The sequence below is a fragment of the Centroberyx gerrardi genome, chromosome 6 (assembly GCF_048128805.1).
Source record: "Centroberyx gerrardi isolate f3 chromosome 6, fCenGer3.hap1.cur.20231027, whole genome shotgun sequence".
NCBI classification, from domain to species: Eukaryota; Metazoa; Chordata; class Actinopteri; order Beryciformes; family Berycidae; genus Centroberyx; species Centroberyx gerrardi.
The window spans coordinates 12344498-12366267 of NC_136002.1; the positions used below are offsets into that span (position 1 = coordinate 12344498).

General features: G+C 43.7%; 2 protein-coding genes across 2 annotated transcripts in view; one reads left to right on the forward strand and one right to left on the reverse strand.

Moving 5' to 3' along the window:
- Positions 1–10397, reverse strand: part of atm (ATM serine/threonine kinase) — a 41277-nt gene extending 30880 nt beyond the window's left edge. The window contains exons 1-20 of the mRNA XM_071896602.2: positions 10301–10397; positions 9845–9972; positions 9490–9611; positions 8756–8901; positions 8439–8603; positions 7996–8161; positions 7651–7889; positions 7023–7192; positions 6659–6837; positions 6035–6406; positions 5383–5586; positions 4910–5011; positions 4521–4755; positions 4287–4418; positions 3704–3829; positions 3196–3285; positions 2553–2739; positions 1394–1587; positions 890–969; positions 470–625 (exon numbers count right to left, since the gene is read on the reverse strand). Coding sequence (XP_071752703.2) covers positions 470–625; positions 890–969; positions 1394–1587; positions 2553–2739; positions 3196–3285; positions 3704–3829; positions 4287–4418; positions 4521–4755; positions 4910–5011; positions 5383–5586; positions 6035–6406; positions 6659–6837; positions 7023–7192; positions 7651–7889; positions 7996–8161; positions 8439–8603; positions 8756–8901; positions 9490–9611; positions 9845–9916 — 3137 coding nt within the window. The 5' untranslated portion in view covers positions 9917–9972; positions 10301–10397. The remainder of the gene's footprint in view (positions 1–469; positions 626–889; positions 970–1393; positions 1588–2552; positions 2740–3195; positions 3286–3703; positions 3830–4286; positions 4419–4520; positions 4756–4909; positions 5012–5382; positions 5587–6034; positions 6407–6658; positions 6838–7022; positions 7193–7650; positions 7890–7995; positions 8162–8438; positions 8604–8755; positions 8902–9489; positions 9612–9844; positions 9973–10300) is intronic.
- A 404-nt stretch (positions 10398–10801) lies between these two features.
- npat (nuclear protein, ataxia-telangiectasia locus) lies at positions 10802–21741 on the forward strand. Its single transcript, XM_071897102.2, has 17 exons — positions 10802–10950; positions 11165–11283; positions 11398–11458; positions 11575–11647; positions 11796–11836; positions 12320–12562; positions 13141–13216; positions 13437–13560; positions 14086–14177; positions 14344–14425; positions 14700–14796; positions 14925–15041; positions 15371–16717; positions 17047–17147; positions 17237–17330; positions 18568–19964; positions 20856–21741. The coding sequence occupies exons 1-17, from the start codon at positions 10914–10916 to the stop codon at positions 20934–20936; spliced, it is 4182 nt and encodes a 1393-aa protein (XP_071753203.1). The 5' UTR covers positions 10802–10913; the 3' UTR covers positions 20937–21741.
- The last annotated feature ends 29 nt before the right edge of the window (positions 21742–21770 follow it).

A 21770-nucleotide genomic window follows, 5' to 3' on the forward strand; every position in this document is an offset into this window, starting at 1 on the left:
TGCGTGTGTATCTGCCAAGTGGCCAAAACCTCGGGTGAATTTTGAAGCCAATAAGGAAGTGGCTGAAAGCTGCAATTCCTCTAACGTCCGCTAGAGGCCGGCTCCAAAAAGACTCTAAATCCTGCCCAACTCCATGCAAGTCAATGGGACCACAGCCCAACTTCTCACTCAAATATAAAGTCAATACATTTTTTCGACAAGAGGTTATGTGTCAGTAGCTAATTTCACTTCTTCTTATGTCCATATGGCAATTTTCAAAATAACTGTAAATAATAAATAAATATTTTTTTGATGAGAGATTGCATATTTCTTGATTATGCTTTCTTGCTACCCCCAGAGGAGTCACACTTCACACTTGATAATCCTCCATCAAAAACTAAAACAGAGGTTTCCAGTGAGCACTCATTCAAGCTTAGTCCATGTCTTTCAAACCAGGCCTGTATGTGTTCAGGTATGATGTGCCACTAACCAGAACCCAGACACCACTTGCAGCAGCGCTCCCTGCACATGTCTCATTTCATCTGGCAGGTGGTGCGTTCTGCCCAGGCTGCTGACGGAGGGTAATAAACCCAGCAGCACAGCAGCACAGATCTCCTGGTCCTGACGGTACAGAGAGCACAAGTCTCTGGAAACACAACAAGCACACATCATTATCCACTGCTACTTCACTATACAAATGTATTAGGTGGCTGTAAACACCAAAACATTATTAGACATTTATTTTATCATCCAAATCCTGAGACTGAACATGATGTATAACAGTTAACATCAAATTAAAACTTCTACTACGTCACCATCCAACTGTCCTGTTCCTGCCGACACAATGTGGATATGAACAACTGCTATGCCACCATCTAAATGTATTAGTGTAAGAGAAAAGTTTTCTTACGCCAGAGGTCGGAGCAGCGAATCAAACTCCTCTGGAGAGAGTGAGTCCTCAGCAGGAAGCTTCTTCAACAGAACAAGGTACTGGAGGAGGAGGAGGAGGAGATGTGATTAATAATTATAATTAATAATAATAATTAAATGTTCCACCAAGCAATATTGGTCTTCAACAGCAAAACAAGTTGCTAAGCGACACATAACTTCCAGTATGAGTGTTGATTCCAGTATGAGTGTTGATTTAATATTAAATAACTGTTTTATGGGCATAGGTGTGTGTTTATCGGTTATTTTACAACGTCTTTGAATGTAGCTCAGCCAATCAGAACGGAGGACCGGAAAGCTCTAAACTGCTACAACCACCTCCACTATCATCACCTTCATGATTATTACTACCATCAGTATTATTACCATTATCATCACCACCATCATAATCATAATATAATTAACATAATTGTCATCAGCGCCACCACCTTCATCATCACGACTCTCTGTACCAGCAACTACCCACCATGTTGAGATGCAGGGCTTTGCTGAAGTCTATCTGGTCCGTCAGCAGCAGCAGCCGGCGTCGCACCTCCTGAGGTTTAAAGAGGAGGCTGTGGGCAGGCTGGACAGAGCCACACTCGCACAGGAACTCCAGAACAGCAAGGAGAGCCAGGTCCTGGTGGGCCAGATGCTCTTCTGCTAACAGGCTTTTAGCACCTGAAGGAGGAAAGAGCATGAAATTCCATCATTCATCTATGTATAATGTATAATCGATTGGATGATCAGCAACTTCAGAGAGACGTTAAGTGGTTTTATTGGAGTCTGTTTTACCCCAGCGCTACAATACATGATACAACTTCAACTTCATGGACAATCTGGTTGACAACATAGGCGGACTTTAATCTATTAGCACAACCGTCCATCAAACGCAAAAGCCCCCAGTTTGAAGGAAAATTCCACATACTCTCAGAATGACTTTCGACAGCCCTCAGAGAAGGGGCTTCTCTGTGCTGTGTACATGGGGTGGAGAGAGCAATAGCAAAGCAATAGTGATAGCGAGGTAAGTTTTTCCAGTCGAGGAAAAGTGAGAGTGGAGAGAGAACAATGCTGCGGTGTGCCATGACGTTTGTACAAATTACAAGAAACCCCCAAAAACATCGAACAGGGCGTTGTATTTCACACACTACTGACGACAGACCTGCAAAGATGCAATCTGTGGTTGCATTGGATTCTGGTCTACTGACGCTACTGTCAGTATAGAAACTGGCACCTCTTCCTCTTCTACGATGGATTTCTCCCTGTATGATTGTTGAACGCTGGTGCAAAATAGTGAGTCTAGAAACAAGCCCTTGCTCTTTGATTCCGAGGGACTGACACCAAAACCTGACTTTTACCATTAATGTTTTGGATAGTTGAAAAATGTTCTGCTATTAATGCCATTGTAGCTGCACTGCAAATGTCTCAACATTGTCTATGTTTGGCTAGTTAACCAATTATACACCACTAAACAAGTAAATAGGCCCAGAAATGCAAGGTAAATCACAAGTAGCTGTTGTAGTTGCAGTAACAGTGTTAAAGTGTTTTGGGATGGATTTTTCCTTTAAATTGGTCTAAATTGGGTGGTAACTTCCATATAAACACAAGCAAGGCACTCATTTACACAACCATTACTCCCTTGGTACCTGGGCCACAGGAAGTGTCAGTGTTGTCTCCCTTCTGTCTGTGGGTGCCGTTGGTGCTGGTGTGGGGCTCCTCGCCATCATCAAACAGGTCAATGTCGCCCGCTTGTTGAGTCCTGCTCATATCCCAGTCGTCATCCATATGATCGTCTTCATCCACAGCACTGACTCTCCTGGATACACTGCTCAGCTGAGGGGACAAGGAAATAAAGCTAATTCAACAAGTTAGCTCTCTGTAGTTCAATGAATAGAGCATGGCACCAACTGTTTTGGAGTAAGTAGTTTGATTTGCACTGGGACTAAGCATACTAAAAAAATAGTTTGTGTTAGGATGTATCACCAAAGCAAGGTTATATGGGATAATCACAGTGTATTTATCACTTCATGTTAAAATCCCAATTATGGAATAATAGCAACGTTCAAGAACAGACTGCAATTTTTCTTTTTAAAAAAATAAGTTTTGGGGATTTGCTACTATCCTACAAAAAAGAAAAATAATGTTTACAGTCTGTTCTTGGGTGTTGCTGTTATCACAACAGGGATGTTAAATACGAAGATGCTATCTTTTTGGACATGCACTCATGTCCCACAAACATACTGTTTTAAGTGCCGGCGTACCACTCTGCTAGATGTAGCTGTCACTTACCAACAGTTTGCAGATCTCTGCCAGTTCACTGAGAAGACTGGCGGGGAGAATCATCATGAACAGACCAGAGGAGATGGGACAAACATTATCCTGTGGAGGGGAGAATAAGGGATTTAAGATACTCCTACAAAGGCTCTTTGGAAACAGGATACCCTGCATATTTATGATACTGAAAATATCACGTCCACAGAATGCAATTTTGTATCTTTATTTTGATTTTGCATGACACGTAGTGCAAGTGAAACAAGCTACAAGCTCCTCTATCAATCACCAACGAAAATAATGTGACAAGATGTTGAATGATCACCAATTTCTGACAAATCAACCCACATCACAGTTTAATGGCCCTCTAGTGGCCATTAAAGTTGCTGGATAGTTGAACCAGTAGTTCAGAGTGACTGATCTGGACAGTCCATATTGACTAGATCCATATAAAACGCAAAAATAGTGTTTTTTTTTAACATTATACTGATGACAAACTGGACTATGACAGTGTAGGCTAGTTCACCTTGGCATCTCTGCTGGCTGACAGCGTGCAGAGCTTCATGACGGACCTCAGCGCGGTCATGGTTCCATCCTCTGTCATCTTCACTTTCACAGTAGAGACAAACTCACTGAAGTCCTGGGCCAGGGACTAACATGCACAGCAAGAACACACCGACAACACTGAATTTAAAGTTTATATTTCATTTCAACAGTAATTTAGGGCACACAACTAGATATCAATATGACACAGGGGCAAATTTCAAAATGAACACTGGTTTATATTTTTATATGCTCTGAACTATAGTTTACCAGGCAAGCTTTCTATTAACATATATTTACACGAATGGCTGGGAGGAGTAGCTGCCAAAGGAGGAAAGGATACATCTATACATTCACATTTTATGCATTTAGCTGATGCTGTTATCCAGAGAGACTTACAAAGTGTGCAATGGTAGAACACTTCAAAATCCTACATCACCAAAATAACAACCAACCAACAGTAAAGAGTGCAAGTGTCAGAACCATAATGCCTTTACAATATTCCTGTGACCACAGAACGATCATATGAAAGAGAAGACCCACAAATGCCCCCCTGAATACAGTACCTTGGCTTTAGTGAAGAGCTGTGAGCGGCAGGCCTCCTCCTCAGTCAGAAGCCCAGTGGAGACGAAACCTGCTAGCACACCGGTCAGCAGACTGAAACAGCGCACCAGACACTCTGGAGGGGTGGACTGGGACTAGAGAGGGTGGAGCAGATTAAATCTCAGCTGGTCATTGTGATAACTACACACATAGGACACACACACAAGCACACACTTCAAAATCCAACCGCCACTCACGTCAGGAGAATAGCAGTTGAGGAGATTGTCTGCCACGCAAAGCAGCGACTGCTCCAACTTGTTTCTGAGGCCGGGGACGGCAGGGAGCTGGTGGTCGGCCGGTGCCGACCTCACTGTCCCGTCTTTCCCTCGGACCTCTGAAGGCAGCGCGTCGAGGCTGAACTGCAGGTACAGACTCTCAATCTCAACCAGGCTGTCTTTGGCTTCGGGTGACGCTTGCTCTTGGGACAAGGCACTTTTCAGAAAGGATTAAAAAAAGTTATTTCAAACTGATTTTTTTTTATTCCAAAAAGGAATAATGTTGTCAACATACTGGAGTTTCTTCTGTTGAAAGATCATTAATGTGTGTATGTGTATGTGCCCAGGACAGTATTCTCCTTTTCCCTCACCTCTCTAGTCCTTGAGCACCCAGCAGAAACATCAGGCCAGCTCTGGTGTCTTTCAATGTCAGGGAGACCAGGATGTTCGCTATCAGATTGTGAGGAAAATCCCTGCACACAAGATCCCAAACCCAATTTCCAGGCATTTACCAGAAACTGAACTAATAAAGCCAAAACAGTCATACTTTAACAAAGAGAAAAAATAAAGGAAGAAAGTGTAATTCGTTCTGAGATGGCTCATAGGACAGCAGTTTATAATTTCCTGTTTCTGTGGCATGAAGCAGCAACAAGTGCATCCCCTTGGAAAGAACACCAGTCAGTATCACTGGGGCTTACCGTCAATCCCTTTACAGCAGAGAGCAGATTATGGACCTTTTGTTCAAGTCTGTGGTATTACTTATGACTCAGGCAGTGACTGAACCCCAAAGCTCTCAGTGTCACAGCAGACAAACATTGCGGTCGAAAAGCAACACCGTGCCCACCTGCAGATGATGGGGTGAGGTCTGGAGCTATCCTCCATCTCATCGCTCTGATCAGTCATCAGCAGCCAGGATATGAGGGTCTCCTTCAGGCTGGGAGACCCAGAGCCCTCGGTGACCCCCACATAGTCCCAGCCTGAACCCAGGACCAGACTCTTAGGGACCGGACACTTCAGCAGGGCCTGGGCCAGGCACAGAGCGGCACTCCTGTGTATGGAGAGACAAAGACATGACGAAAAGGCATGGAAACAGTGATGGAAGCTGTTTCAAGCTGTGACAATTAAAGTCCCTATGAAATTAACTCTCACTACTTTTACTTCCTGAAAAACAGAGTATCTTTAAATTTAAATCTAAATTTCTAACCAATAAAACCATCAGATTTTTTAACAGTCCCGCCCCTCTGCACCCCTCCCATCAAATAAAATTGCCTTTCTCTCCCTGACTCATATCCCATTGGTTTAGACTTTTGAATGATCCCTCACTGCATTATGTCCCGCCCCAACATCCTGTTTCAACAAGGAATGCATCAAATCAAGGAAGTAAAGATGTCATTTCATGGGGTCTTTAACAATATTGGGAAAAAACAACCATTTTGGGAAATACACTACCTCAAAGACTAAATATAAAATGGCACAATGAGAAAAGCCAGACTCACTGGGATGGTTTGCACGCTGAGCCAGAGAAGAGTTTCCAGAATTCTCTGTCCATAGCGATCAGTCCTCCCTGGACAATGGCGGCCAGCAGGCCCATGCTGAGGGCCTCTGTGTGGGGTGAGCTGACCCCCCGCAGGGCCAGGGCCCACACCCGGCCCCACAGCCTGCCGAGCTCCGCCCTGCGGGCCGGGGCCCTCTCTGGGTGGCGGGCCTGGCACCGGGCCACCTCCCTCAGGCAGCGCAGCACGTAGGGCCCCCTCTCTCCTCTGCGCTGCTCTCCCAGGATCTGGTACAACACCGACAGCAGCGGGACCAGCTCCTGACCGGGAACCATGGACGGGTACTTAGAGGTGAGGACCGCCGTGATCTGTAGCCTGAGCAGCAGAAACGAAACAAGTTTGGAATATCTATGTGTGATATACGACCGCAAATGGCTACAGTCGTGCCGTTGCTTTGATGCGTTATCCCTCGAGTTATACTGTACTTTGAGACTGTGTGTTTCTTTTCCTCAAAATAAAGTCAACAAAGCCAGTATTTTGAGTGACTGGTAGCAGCAAATCCAAAGTAGGTACGTAAGTACCATATAAACCATTTTCATATTAACTGAGGTGAACTGAACTCCTCACCATGGTATGACATCAAAGTCGCTGTGCTGAGGCTGCAGGTGGTCCCGGAGCACCTCCCAGCCCAGTTCGATGCGCCGTCTCTTGCTGGGTGTCCCCTGGGTGGGACTGCCCCTCTGGGTGGCTCTGAGGGGGACCTGGGTCACCTCCAAGATCTGGACGTCACTGTCGTCACTGAACAGCTACAGCACACAACAAACACACAACAAGGAAGTAAACCAATTACTTCTTATGAACTTGTACAGCATTTTCTGTATTGAGAAATTAACTATATTATTGGGTAAACATTTATCTAAAGCTAAATTCTGATATGCCTATTCATACCTGGGGTTGATATGGCAGTTAAGTGAGTCTTAATCTTTATTACCTGGTGACAAATGTCAGCTGTGAGCTCAATGAGGTTGTCCTTGACTGCTATGTGTCGTGTCCCTGTGACGTATTTCCCTCTGCTGCCAATATGGCTGATCTCTCTGACCAAGGCATCATACAGGTTGTACAGCAGACTCCGCCACTTGGTCCAGTCCTCAGCATGAGCGCCTAAAATATGAGAAGGGGATCAAGGTTTTTCTTTTGTTTTTTTTTATACAAAAGCAAAAATACATATCATATTATATGGTACTACTATCAGTTGTACTTTTGGATCAGATTTCAGGGAACATACACCCAAATACAGATTAAGAGTTCAGAGGCTCCTGGGAACAAATGTCTTAGATGGGCCCACACACAACAAATCATTTTATGAGTGAGACTTTTGGTCATTCATTTGTAGTATACAGACCGTTGGCAAGGTTCAGGTTTTAAAAATGAAATTACACCAATTTATTATTTGTTTCACGCGGTAATGAGTGGGACCATGCAGAACCCACGGTGAAGTCTGAATGCTATAAAAACATAGCCAAAATCCTCTGGAACTGTCCAACATGGAAAAAAAAACTGTCCCAAGTAAAAAAAACTGTCAAACGAGTGTATTAATTTCTCCGTCAGTCACAGTCTACCTGTGTCCTGCGTCTTGGCTCCTTTGGGGTGGTGGACACAGAGCTGCAGGTTGAAGAACTCCACTATCTCCTCTTTGAGAGCGCTGCTGGGCCTCATATCCGGCCAGACGTAGAGCAGGGAGGGCAGAAGCTCCTCTCCCAGCCGACACACCCTCATGCGACAGTTCATGGCCGTGGACCTCAAGAAGATGTTGAGAGCCGAGACAAGATGCTCCACCACAGCCAAGTGTTTCTCCTGCCTGGGAGGGTCGGAGAGTTCGGTAAAACGGTTACATTCAAGGTAAGGACAGCATTGAAAAGAATTATCAGAGAAAAGACTGTTTCAGGGATTCCTTTTTCAGTTACCTGACATTAAGCAGTGCTTTGGAGAAGAAGCTGAAGAGCGTGTCGTGGAACCCGTCGGTCTGCATGCAGCAGCCCTGCACCACGGTGCGTATGACTCTGCTCACCAACACACGGTTGATGGACTTGGATGAAGTGTTGAACAAGCCACAATACAGATCCAAAAGACCTGGAGATCACAAGGAGACAGTGAGGGGATTCAGGAAATAACAGCAATCTGACTACACTTGATAGCATAAAGATATCAGACTACAATAATAACATTATTATTACCACGCTTATCTTAATCAAATTGTTAACAAGCAGATAGATGAAATTCAACACATGACAAGTCAGATTAAAGTTAACAAAATTATGGTATTGCGCTGCATTACATTGACCAGTATTGTAACGTCCATGAATTTGAGCATAAATATAATTTATATTGAGATGAAGAGCCCACTGACTGTGCCACTGCTGCGGAGTGATGTCACACCAGTACTTGCGGACAGAGAGGATGTCCTTTACTAGGAGGCTGCTGTAGTCTTCTCCATAGGCCGAGCAGCTGTAGGAACTCTGCAGCACCTCCATCACGTGCTTCAGCAGCTCACTGCACTTCAGGCGAGGGCCACCTGCAGAGAGAGAGAGAGAGAGAGAGAGATGCTACAGTAACTACAGTCACTGTGATATGACATGAATCATTTCCGCTAAATTTGTGCCGTGGCTGTGTGTAATAACTTGTAATACACTGCTGAATCTATAATAATAAGTGGACTCTCCTTACGTTTGTTAGCACAGCGAATGAAGTATTTGATCAAGCTGCACATTTCGGCCATCTTCTTCTGCCGCGTGGCCAGTGTAGTCGCCGTGACACTGGATCTACCTGACTGCATGTGCTCCGTCTCCTTCTGGACATAGCGCTGCAGAAACCTGACATGGGAAAATAATGAGCATGCAAAACAGTATAGTGGTTTGTTTATTAACACTGTGTCTTCTGGCAGACAATTGAAATGACATACAACCATATGTGTTTATCTAGCATAACATGGAATGACAACTGATCCTCTCAAACCAATGTAACAATAGGTTTTCAGAATTAACTAGTATTTCTAGATATTGTAACGCCCACAAATCTGTTGTAATGAATGCCAAATTCAGCCTTGATTATAGGGCACCATAACATTCCCAAAGAACTTTTTCGTAAGGATTTTAGCTGTGTCAGGCGGTACTGATTTGTGCATGGTGTATCAAAACTAAATCAATGAGCTGAAAACAAACTAGGCCCCTTATCTTGGCAGGCAAAATCCATAAAATCCATAAAAGGAACACAAAGGTAGCCATGGATTTGCAAGAACTGTGCAATATCTTAACTGTATTTTAATATTTGATATATAAATACCATGCATGGTTGTTGCAAAGGTGTCCTGCATTACACTAGCTATCTTTGTCTCAATTTTCTTTTCTTTTTTTGCATATGTGCAACGATGCAAAAGATGCAAAGCTGCAGCGTTATGTTACCTGAAAACAGCATCCCAGGTGAGTTGCTTGGAGCCTTTCGCAGCTCTAGCCCCTGAGGTGCGATCCAACTCCTGCACAGTCTCTGGAGTTCGGAGGAGCCGTCTGAAACGCTCAGCCTCTTTCTGGAGGCAAGACACAAGCAGACATCACATCACAAGTCAAAGTGTCACATACCAATACTGGATTCAGAAGGGTGAAGATGGTCTCTCTTTTTCTAAGAGTCAAACCAAAACACTACCAACCCATTGCACTAGTAAGGATAGGCTGTACACATTGGTCAAACTTGGCTGCAGAGAGGCTGACCAGGGGTGTAATAATATAACTTGTGTCACTGTTTATAAGTGGATGTAATTACCTTCCTCTCTGTAGCTTTGTCATTCTCCAGCCCCCTGCAGCAGACCAGGAAATCATGAAGAGCCAGGCTCATGGTGCTTCACAGTGGATGAGGATACAGCTTCCATCAACCAGGTGTGACAACGCAGGCTATTCAAAGAAAGGCGTGATGTTGACAGGAGAGGCTGTTGACACTGATATTCAAGCTCTGCCTGCACTATAATTATTCAAGTGTCTAGCCTGGACTGGCATCTCCTATTTCATCACATGCAAATCCGTTTTCTTCTCTAATGCACTGACTACCGAACTATACATATGAGAGGACAATTTACCAGTTAACCCAACCACTGCAAATCACTGTTTAGCCTGGCCTTTGAAGCGAGCTACCGTAGCAGTGCTAGACTAGCTTCAAACTTGGATTCCTGCCGTGCGCTCAAAACACTGACAATGAAATTTGTTTGCCAGTTTGTTCACCAACCTGTGATGATTATGCCGATTTTAGATAGGATGGAGCTGTCATTCATAAAAGAGCAGATGTTAGTGTGCTACTGCTGGAGCCTGTGCTCATGACAACTTTGCCATGTTGACGTGCGTTACGTTGCATGTACACACACACACACGTACGCAAGCAGACCACGCAGGAAACTCCCGCCCCAGCACCGTTGAAGAGGAAACATCACTTCCGGGCCACGGCTAGTAGCGAGTGTGTCTCCTAAAATTAGTGACAACGGTGAAACAAGGGTGTTCTTTTATCTAAAGCAATACTGTTCACTCCTTAGATTGTCTGTCCATGTATAGTTCGATATGCTACAACCCAAAAAGTATATCGTAATCTGTAGAGTACAATGAAGTCAGATATTTATCTATAGGACTACAACTACCAAGATGCCAATCTGCAGATTAATTTGGAACTTCCGGGTTATGCGTGCTTGAGTTCCCCGCCTTTTGAGTGAGCAGTGTCCTTTGGACGTCGCGTACATAATACCATTGATGTCTTGGATTTTTTTTAATTTCAAATGACTTCTAACTAACCTCCCTGAACATGTAATTGTTAACAGTTGCACCTAACTGTTACAGAACGTCAAACGGCCATGTTGCTCCCGTCCGACGTAGCTCGGCTTGTTTTGGGTAAGTCTAGTTAGCCGAAGCAAAGGTCTAGCGTTAGCCAGCAATGTTATTTCGCTGTCAACAGGGCGGCTAAAGCTAGCTTGGCGTTACCGTTAGCTAACAGTCAACAACAACGTCCTTTGGCATTGCAATGTATTTGGCGTGTAAGCTGCTTGTCTTGGCTCTACTCTGCCACCTCTAACAGCTAACCCAGGGTTGGTCACTGTCCTTCCAGGGTACCTGCAAGAAGAAGGGCTGTCCGCCACCCGTCAAGCTTTCATTCACGAGAGCCCCAACTTGAAAGAGTATGCTGAACACAGCACAGAAGATGGAGTTATTCCTGCTTGTGTATTTGTAAGTGTACTGTTTTTTTCCACAAACAATACAGTGATTGTTACTCGCATAAAGATGTCCATTGTATCTGTGATGCTTTCCTTGGAAATGATTGTTTTCTGCATACTGCTGCAGTCTCTCTTTGGGAAGAACCTAACAACCATCCTAAATGAGTATGTGGCTGCCAAAGCAAAAGGTAAAGTGATCTGCCATTGTCCCTGTCAGTAAATACACAATTTACAGTATATCCTAACTTGTGTTTCTCTGGCTATTATGAATTCTCATTTGGCTTTTTCCCAATTCTCTCAACAGAGAGCAGTCACGAGGTACCTGCCATGATGACCTCACTGTGGAAAAAGCTGGATTTTACACTCAACCAGATCAAGTAAGATTAATTCCATGTTTAAACACCCAAACCACTGCAACTTTATGATCTCTTTTGTCATGGCTTTATATTCAGAGGTTGAGAGGGATCTTCATCAGTGATATTTGTTGACGTTGCATCATATTTTATCTGGTATATCTTTTCCTAGATCATTGCAGAACTCCCCAGCTATATCGGCATCTCAAAGTAGTAAGTCTGTTATCAGCTTGTCTAGTGAGAGTTTTAATTCAGCTGTTTTTGGACATTTCATTGACCACTCACTAAAATGCCTCCAGTCCTCTGTCCACAGTACTACAGAGCTAACAGATAGATTTAGATATACAGGATTCATACTGTATATAGTTAATACATTGAGTGTACAAAGTATCAGGAGCGCCTGCTCTTTTCATAAAATAGACTGACCAGATAAATTTAGGTGAAAGCTATGATTCTTTACCGATTTCACGTTTTAAATCCACTTGTGTCATTAAGGTTGAGATGTAAATGGAAGGAGGAGTGGTTAAAGAAGAAGTGGTTAAAGAAGGATTTTTATGCTTTAAGACAATGATTTGATTGCAAAACTTAGAGATGCAACTCTGAATTAGGTAGGTTGTCTGAGTTGTATGTCCACTCAGGGTAAATCAAGGGTAAATCCACAGGCAGTCTTATTTTACAAGCCTCTGTCCATTACAGTGCGTTCACGCGTTGGAGTGGCTAACATGAGACGGCAGCGGGCCTTGGCCCTGTCCCCCGCTGGCGGCGTTGTGTGCCCCTCCACTCCCGAGACGGGCTCCATCATCAACCCTGTGCACACCCCCCACAGCATGCTGGGACACTCCACTCCTGTGAGCTACACAGCCCCGCAGACCAGACCTGCCTCTTTCAGTGGCACACACCTTCAGATCCAAGAAGGTGGTCGATTAGTAAATATGTCCAGTAAGTATTGTAAACATATTTTTCTTTTATTTATGTACATGTGGTGCATGGGGAGATCTGTCTTTTGGCCCAGTTGCTATTTTGACTGCAGGTTGCAAATAAAAAGGGTTTTATTTGTATGATTTATCATGATGAAAAAATACATTCTGAACATGAAGACTTGTTTGTGTTTGAGGGGAAATTTGGGTAAACAGTCATTTTTATTTCACATTCTCTCTAGCAGTGGTCTTAATTATCCCACTTTGGTGACACAGCACTGCTCATTGAATACAGAGAAAATGCTGAAACACAAACCACATCATATTCATGGACTTTTCTCTGAACGAAGGTCTGTTATGTGTACTGATTCACAACACAAGCAAAAACCAATAGTCCTTTGCCTTTGACAGTAGCTTCAAAAATTGCCCTTGTGAAGCCCATAGCTTGCTTCAGGTTTTCATCCAGGTTTCCCTTGGAAAGAGTGAGCAAATGTGTAAGCATAGTAGTATCACATCATTGAATCTTTGTTTCATAGGCCATCATCAACCAGAAGAAATGTCTGCTCTTGGATTATGTGTAAAATAATTTGTCCATTACAGGAGATTCACCGGTGCAGATAATAGTTTCAGAGCATCGGTTAACCCCAGGCCCGATGTCTCCGGTGCGACGGAAATGGTAAGATTTATTATTATCACTTTTTTAAATGATTAGGCTTGCTCTAGATAACATCCTCGACCAAATTGCCAAATGGCGCATATCCTGCATTTTGCTTCAGAGTTGTTCCTTCTACTTCACAGTTTAGTATACAGTAAATGTGTAAATCTTGAAAATAACCATCACATATCCTACATATCGGTTCAGGGCTCTACTCTATAATCTATTCCACTGTTTCCAGGGACTCCCCCCGGAGGAGAGGCAGCGGTCTGAGTGGGTCCAGTGGCACTGGGAGATCCGCCATGACTGTCAGCAGCCTTGCTGCAGAACCCCAGCCTGAAGAGGTTGTCGATGAGAACTTCCCAGTGAGTGCCTCCTCAATCAAATCGTTACTTCTGTTAATATGATTGCTATTCATTTGCCTTTTAAAATACAGAAATTTTGACCAAACAAAAACCGCTTTCACCCACACACGACCCGGGAATAATACAATACGCTGATCTGGGTCCATCCTGTGTAGGAGGCAGTTAACAACATGCCTGATGCACAGGAATGTCCTGTTGGATGTCACCTTATAACGTCATTGAAAGCAGACGTGTTCACATTTTGTGTTCAGAATGGCAGACAACATGATGCTCCAGACACAGAACGACACGGCTTGAGCACTGAACTTTCATACCAAGCAGAGCAGAGTTTTATCTGATTCTAAACCCTGGTGTTGGGTCATTTTGCAGGGTCTACTTACCCGGGTTGACTCTTTCACACTTGGCAAGGTTTTAAGTGATAATGGCACTTCATGGCATCTGAAAATAGTATGCTTTCCCTTGAAAGTATCGTTCCTCTTTTCAGATTCACGTGTCCTAAATTTAATATAACATTAATCTCCACAGCAACTGGTGATACAAAATGCACGCGAGAAGATATTGGGTGACAGGTCGTTACAAGAGAAGCTTGCTGAAAACATCAACAAAATCCTTGCAAGGTAAATGAAGACACTGCTATTGTGTTGAGTTTGAATTCTTAATTAGGGTGTTGGGATAGATGATTGTTTTTGATTGTCAGTGGCATGCAAAGTTGTGGCCCGACTTGCAAGCATGTTATAAAATGGGTATAAAGTTTTCTTCTGTGTGTTGTCTGTACTACATCAGTGATCCATCCCCCCAAACATCAAAGGCGTCCTGCAGTACAGTGGAACCAGACCAGTCTATAGATGAAATCCTGGGATTACAGGTGCTGACAAATTTAACTGTATATTGTGTGTATGTGTGTTTGTGCTCTCCATCATATGTTACTTACAGCAGGTTTTCCATTTGAACTTATTTCATGTCAGCATTTTTTTCCTTTCTTAAAAATATTTCTTTATAACCAAATGGATCCAGGGAAATACAATTTAAGACCAACTGTCTTTTTTTGTTTTTAATTTGTCACAATCACACTCCCAAGTCTTGGTTGGATTATTGCGTGTGGCATTACATTATTTCCTCACTAATATCCTCCTGTACAGGGGGAAATCCATATGAGTGATGATGCCATCCACGACATATTGGAGCAAACAGAGTCTGACCCAGCCTTTCAGGCTCTCTTTGACCTCTTTGATTACAGTAAGTGTTATGTACCTTGCCATGATTCTATCTGTTGTGCAGAGTACTTCTCTTTAGTATTTCACACACAGTTGGACACAATTACCATTTCTTTTTTTTTTAAACTATTTTTTATAATGTGTTTGCAGATAAAACCAGAATCCCTGAGCTGGAACCAGGGGATGGAGATATTAGCAGTAGCCCAGAAGAGACTGATACCGCCGGGCCTTCATCTGCTGACAGGCCTATTCAGAGTGAAGTTCCAGGTATTCCTCCATTTAGAAGTAATTAGGCTCCCATAAGGAGCAAACACCCATGCCATGACATGTCACCCATGTCTTGATTATTGTCTCCCATATCACACAGATCAAGGAAAATCTTCACATAGTTTGTAACCAGTATGGGTGCATACAATAGGGATGTAAATAACATGTAATTAGTAACTGAATACTCGTTTTCTCTAACCGAATATTTGATTACTCTTTTTTTTTCTAGTGAATGAGATGCATATACATACTTGGGTACTCACACTTAGATGTGCAAGTTAAAGGGCATAAATTAATCATACAATTTTTTTATCCATGTCATTTTTCAGGCACTGCACATAGAGATGTTACAAGTGTTTCCGATACAACGCTGATAGCAGGGAAGTTGAGGACTGGACAAGAGTTGAAGACCAGGAAGACAAGGAAGTCTGCTGCCCCCAGCTCGTCAAAGAAAACAGTTCTGAACCCCAATGGCAGAACAACCAGAACTGAGAATAGCACAGCCAAGTTGTTAGTGAGTGAAGAACAACCAGGTGTCTCCTCATCTGCTGCAGTGGACTCTAACAGAGAAGAGAAAGGCTCTCTCTTCAGTGGCAGCGACGCTGTAGCACCCATGGACATAGATGAACCTTTGAATACTCCTCCTCCCCCTATTTCTGACAGCACAGGCACTCAGGAGGTGTTGGAGCCAGCCAGAGAGGACAGGACTCCCACTTCCACTGTCCCCAATGAGTCAAACACAATGCCCTCAACAAGCAACACTGCTGCATGTGCAGCACCAGAAACCACACTGGTTTCTAATGTGGACAAAATACAGGAGGATAAACGAGCACAAGGGGCTGAAGGAAAGACAAAAGCCCAAGCTGAGAATATAGCGCAATCTGTTACAGCCCCCGCTCCGGTTACAAGTTATGGATCTAGTTTTGCCACACCTATACCAGATGAATCCAACAAAACTCCGGCATTGACTGCTAACCTACCTCATGTGACAATGTCACTTCCAAGCAGTGGGGGAGACCCTCAACCAGTGGCCACTCCCTCAGTAACATCTACTAAATCTACTTCGCCTACATCTGCTTCAGCCTCTGCACCAGTTACAGCAACACCTAACCCTCCAACCATAGGCCACAGCACACCAATCAAGGGTGCAGTTGATTCCAGCAATGTAGTTTCCTTAAAGATCATCATCAGTGATAACCAGGATGAGGCTTCTTCAGGCGACTCGGCCTTGAATCAGGCAATTTCCAGCATCTCCGGAGACAAAATACCCACCATCTTCCTCTCCTCTCCAGCCAAGACCCCTGGATGCCCCGGCACACCACAGGCCAACCCGGACGAGACGGCACAGGCGGTTAGCGGCCTACAAAGCTCTGAGGTCCTCCAACCTACAGCCACAGAGGCTAATCCTCTCAGTGGGAAAGCCGGGGTGGTAGTTGCATCTACATTAGCAGGGACATCACAGGCCCAACCCAGCTACATAATCCAGCTCCCCTTGGACACCACTAACCCCGCCCTCCCAGGAGCCACTGCCAGCTACTTCGTAGTAACCGACCCCTTGGCTACCGACCCCCAGGCCAGACAGGTGATAGTGCCTGCTGGTATCTCCAAGAGGCAGCCTTTGCCTCCCAGCCAGTATGCTGTGGCCACACCGCCCCGCTCTCAGGGCTACCCCACTGGTAAGAGACAACTGTTTAGCTACAACAATGGATCATCTTTACAGATGACTTTATCTTAATGTCACATGAGAATCCTTGTTAATACACTTTGATAATCAAAGGCCTTTACTATTTCTGATGAAGAAAAATTAGTATCTTAAACGTCTCATCGTGAATTTGATCTAGATCCCTCTGGCTGTGATTTTTGGTTGCAACTGTCCATGCTTATTTACATGTCATGTGTATTTGGTTGTGTAGTGTTCTTTGGCCCACACAGAGAGACAAATTTTCCCCTTAGGGATTAATAGAGTATTACATAAAAAACAATGTGTGTTGTTATGTACTTTCAGGATCAACACTCATCTTACAATCACCTGTTCAGTCCATGATGCTTCCTGTATCTGTTATGGGGCAGAACACTCTGGGGAAGTTCCAGATGGTGTCCAATCAGGTAACGCTACTATTTTTGTTTGCAATGCTCAAATTGGATTCAACACTTATTCTAACCCTAACCCTAACCCATCAACATTGTATTTTCAGCTTGTCGCCATACCAAGCCCAGTACCAATAAAGCAGTCAGAAACAGTCAAACCCAAGCCCCCCACGGTGGCCCTGAAACAGTCTATGATCTCAGGTAAGTTAAAGGATAAGGCTGCTTATTTTCAACCTGGGTGTTAGTTTCCTAGTTTTTGCCATCAACACAATTGATTGTGTTCAAAATGTCATCACTTACATCAAGTTCAAGTTTATTTATATAGCCCTTTATCACAAGCATGTCTCAGAGGACTTTACAGAGAATGACTGTAGACTCTACAGTCATTCTCTGTAAAGTCATTCTCTACAGTGTAGAGAATGACATCACTGTAGGGCTTTACGTATCTCCAGTTCGCAAGGAGCGTTGCTCTCCAATACACAACCTGCTCTCCACTGCTGTAAAGGGCCAACCCAATCAAAACAGTCAAACCCTTAAAGTGATTAAAACATGACCTTTCAACACAATAACACTCACACTGCAGTTACACATCTTTAAATAGCTGTGACTGAACAATTATCACAACATTTCAGTTATAATAGTCCATTTGATAGTTTTTAGTGGTGCTCACACACCTCCTAGTTTACTTTGCTGGCTGCCGCCAGGTAGAAGTGGAAGAAAGGGATTTTGTTGTTTTATCTTGGAAATGTTCAAGTCATTGGAATGTCCACATCCAAAATAATTTTTATTTATGAAACATAAATGAATTACAGCAGATATTTCTTGCTTTTAATTTGTACGGCTGATTGTATTAGTGTGAATAAAACTGGTCGTTTTGATTTTTAATGCCTTGGACTGCTGACATCGGTGGATTCCCTGCTATGTTTACCGCTTGTGTTTTCACACTTCCACAATTTGTGATGCCAGGTGGGAGATATTAGAGCCCAAAAAAAATTCTGACATATCCTACTTGTAATTACCACTAGGAGGTTTTTCCCAGTTGGCAGTTTGTATTTACAGAAAATCCAATATGACATGAACGCGGCATCAGAGTTCTTGAACAGTCTACTTGCAAACTAGCCCAAACTAGTTAAAATGACATAAAATACCGCAAGTTTCAGGCAATGGATAATCGGGAAATCGGACGTAGGCAGGCCCCACTGCAGTGTGGGTGACAAGTTTTAATCGCTTTTTGGGTTTGACTGCTGGAGATTGCTTTATGTACCTCTGCGAGCTAGAAGTACATAAAGCTCCACAGTGAAGTAAGTGATGAAATAACACAATCGTCATAAAACTAAGGAAATATGACCCCGTTTGAAAATTTGAATCACCATAGTGAATCTTCAATGTTGCCCTCCTGAATGAGTTTCTTTAATTGCCTAATTTTCCTGAATTTCAGGCATTACAGGAACTCCTGAACAAAATTTGGTTAGTAAGGTGGTCCAACCCCTGTCAGCTGAAAACCCAGGCCAGCAGAATATACCAACAGGCACTAGTCCCAGTCATCGAAGGTTTCTCCGTTTTGACTCTTCGGGAGAAGCAGCACCACCACATCCCCCTAAAACGATTACAACCACCACACCTCCAGCAGAAAACACTCCCACTTCACTTTCTGTCCAGCTGACTGAGAAAGATAAACCCCAGTTGGCCCCTCGAACAAAGCCTGCTATCCTGGGTGGCAACAAGCCCAAAAGGAGGATAGAGACTGTTAGATGCTCTGATGATACTCAGGCTGGATTAGTGTTGGTGAAAGAGACAGAGAAACCCATGCCTCCTCAACAGCACCAGAAAGATAATGTAAGAAAGACGCCTCGTAAACAGGATCATAAAACCCATGACCAAAAAACTCAAAGTGCAAGTGCCAGCAGGAATGACACCTCACAGCCTGAGTCTTTAAAGAAGTCAGAATCGGGAGGGAGATCAAAATCTATTGAGAGGAAACACAAAAATGATAATGATGGTGATCAGGTAAAATCCAAGAATTCCCATAGTTCTAGGTCATTGTCTTCTGATCATGTATTGAAATCAGGGAGTAGAAAGGAGAAAGAGGATGGCAGCAGGAAAGAACCTGCAGATAAAGCTCCTGCCAAAGCCCGCGAGGGACGTACAGAGAAGAGGACTCCTTCTCAGGAGTTGCCAAATGTGACGGCTAACAAGGAAAATGAAGTGAAGGGGAGCAGACGAGAGCAGCAACAGCAGTCAGCACCCTCCTCAGCACCGAGAGAGTTCAGCCCGCCGGCTGTCACCCCGCCAGCCCCTAACCCCCAGTCCAAGTCTACTAAGGCCCCCTCTAAGACCAGCTCTCTCGCCAAACAGGCGGCTGAGATGCTCCAGGACATCCAGGGGCTCAACTCTCCTTCCACCCCAGTCAAGAGGCCCGGCGCGGTCTATACAGACCTTCCACTTCCCCGGACCCCCGGGCCTGGCCGTAACCAGGAGGACTCTGTTGACTGCCCCAGGACCCCTGCCCGACAGAGGCCGGGTAGAGAGGTAGAGGGAACTCCCAAGCATCTGATGCCTCCCACCACCCCAGACCTCCCCACCTGCAGCCCAGCCAGCGAAGCTGGCAGTGAAAACAGCATTAACATGGCCGCTCACACACTCATGATCCTGTCACGCGCCGCCATTGCCAGGACAGGCACTCCACTGAAGGACAGCTTGCGCCAAGAGGGGGTTGGGGAGAAGTCTCCCACAACCTCGAAAAACTCTAAGAAGCGCAAGCAATCTTCTCCTACTGCCAGCCCCCCAGCAAAGAAAGAGTCAAAACACTCTTCTAGCAGCAAAAAGAAGGAAAAGGTGAGTACAGCAGAAATATATGCCATTTGGTGGACACATTTAAAATGCCTTAGGCTGTGCTCATACTATTCCTTTTTTTTTTTTTTTTTAGAAATGCCACTGCCTGAACTGTATTTTGTATGATGCATGCTTCATCACATCAACACTTCATCAGAAACTCCCACACCACACTATGTGCTCCCACAATGATCCTATTTAATCAGAGTTCCTGAGAATTTCATAACAACTACCAACTTTTCTACCAGTACTTTTAATTCCAGTTGTTCTTGTTGTAAACAATCAGCTGCCAATCCTGCCTTGGTTGGCTGACTTGGCTCACAAAAAAGGTGCTCTACTCTGCCAAAAAAGAAACCAGGCACAGTGCTTTTTCCAAAGAAGATGCTTGCTATTTGCCTTGCAGCCGCTCCCCATTACCTTTCATGTAAAAAAGGCAGTTTGGAAAAACTGGAATTGTGTGAACACATCCTTACAGTGCCACGGGTACATACATTTTCAGAAAAAGTAGCGTCAGTGGAAATACAGTACAACACAAGTACAGTGTTTCTATTGATTGTGTGCAGTTATTTGCACAAATTTTGTGCTGCATGCACCTGAAAGCATTATAATTGCAAATCAGAATGTGCAGGGCATTTCAGAATCTGTGCACATGCATGTTTTGTTTTTTAAATAAGTTGTAGTCCAGTGTTTCAATACATTTTGGTATTCCGGACATTTCATACTTCCAAACACCCTGCATGCATATGTGATTCTGGATAAATTATTGCGTTTGATTGAGTCACTAATCACAGTAGAAGATTAACTCATCAGTGCCTTCGAATAAATGGTGAATTTTGCATTCCATTTTTTCATTTTTTTGTCATGTGATTCTGACTCATGGTTTTAATCCTACAGAAACAGAAGAAAGTTTTAGATTGCTTCCCCGATGACTTGGATGTGGATAAATTCCTCTCTTCACTTCACTATGATGAGTGAGTTTGGTCACTGGTCACACCGCTACGAAAGGACTACCGGATCACTACCTGCTTAGGTTGCTATCCAGGAATAGAACAAGCCATCTGCTAAACCAGTGCCTATGGTTCCTATTAGTAACCTTGCCTGACACCTTATAAACTGTAATGTCTCCTTAGGCCAATGACAGACTTTTATTTGGCTTACTGTGTTAGACGGTTAGGTTCCAATGTGAAAGATTTGGATAAAATCCTCTGTTACAGCAATGGGGCAACCAAGTTCACTTGGTTTTTCATGTTCTCTTGTGCAAGGTCCTTTTGATTTAATTATCACTGATCTATACTGCAACAAAACCGCTGCAGAATTAATTGAGAACACTTCCGCATAAGGGGGCACAGAAGGTAAAGATCGGATCCGGTGACTCAAAGCACCTCCTTGGTCAATATTTGACTCCAGTTTGAGGAATCCAGCTAACACTGTTGGTCAGTTTGTGATTTTTAAGACGTGTTGGAAAATGCCTGTACTAGTAATTTTAATTGCATTGAATTAAAATCCTTGTCATCATGTTCTACTCATGCTCAGAAAAGTCTGGTTAATTGAAGGATTAAAAGTTAATATGTTAATATTTTGTGATGGCAACACGTGTGTGTGTGTGTGTGTGTGTGTGTGTGTGTGTGTGTGGATCTTTTTTCCCCCAAAGTGGTAGAACAGGACACTTACAGTTTGAAAGCAGCTGCAACAAAATAACTGCTCAAACGTGCTTACTCAGGCTTTATTTGTTCCTTATTCAACATTCTCTAGAAAATATGTTAATAAAACAAAGAAACAGTCTCTGTGTTTTTCCTCATTGCACACACT

Coding starts and splice junctions, on each gene's coding strand:
- npat (XM_071897102.2), top strand. CDS start 10,914: ATGTTGCTCCCGTCCGACGTAGCTCGGCTTGTTTTGG. Junction 11,837..12,319: donor TATATCGGCATCTCAAAGTA/GTAAGTCTGTTA, acceptor TGTCCATTACAG/TGCGTTCACGCGTTGGAGTG. Junction 17,148..17,236: donor TCCAGATGGTGTCCAATCAG/GTAACGCTACTA, acceptor TTGTATTTTCAG/CTTGTCGCCATACCAAGCCC.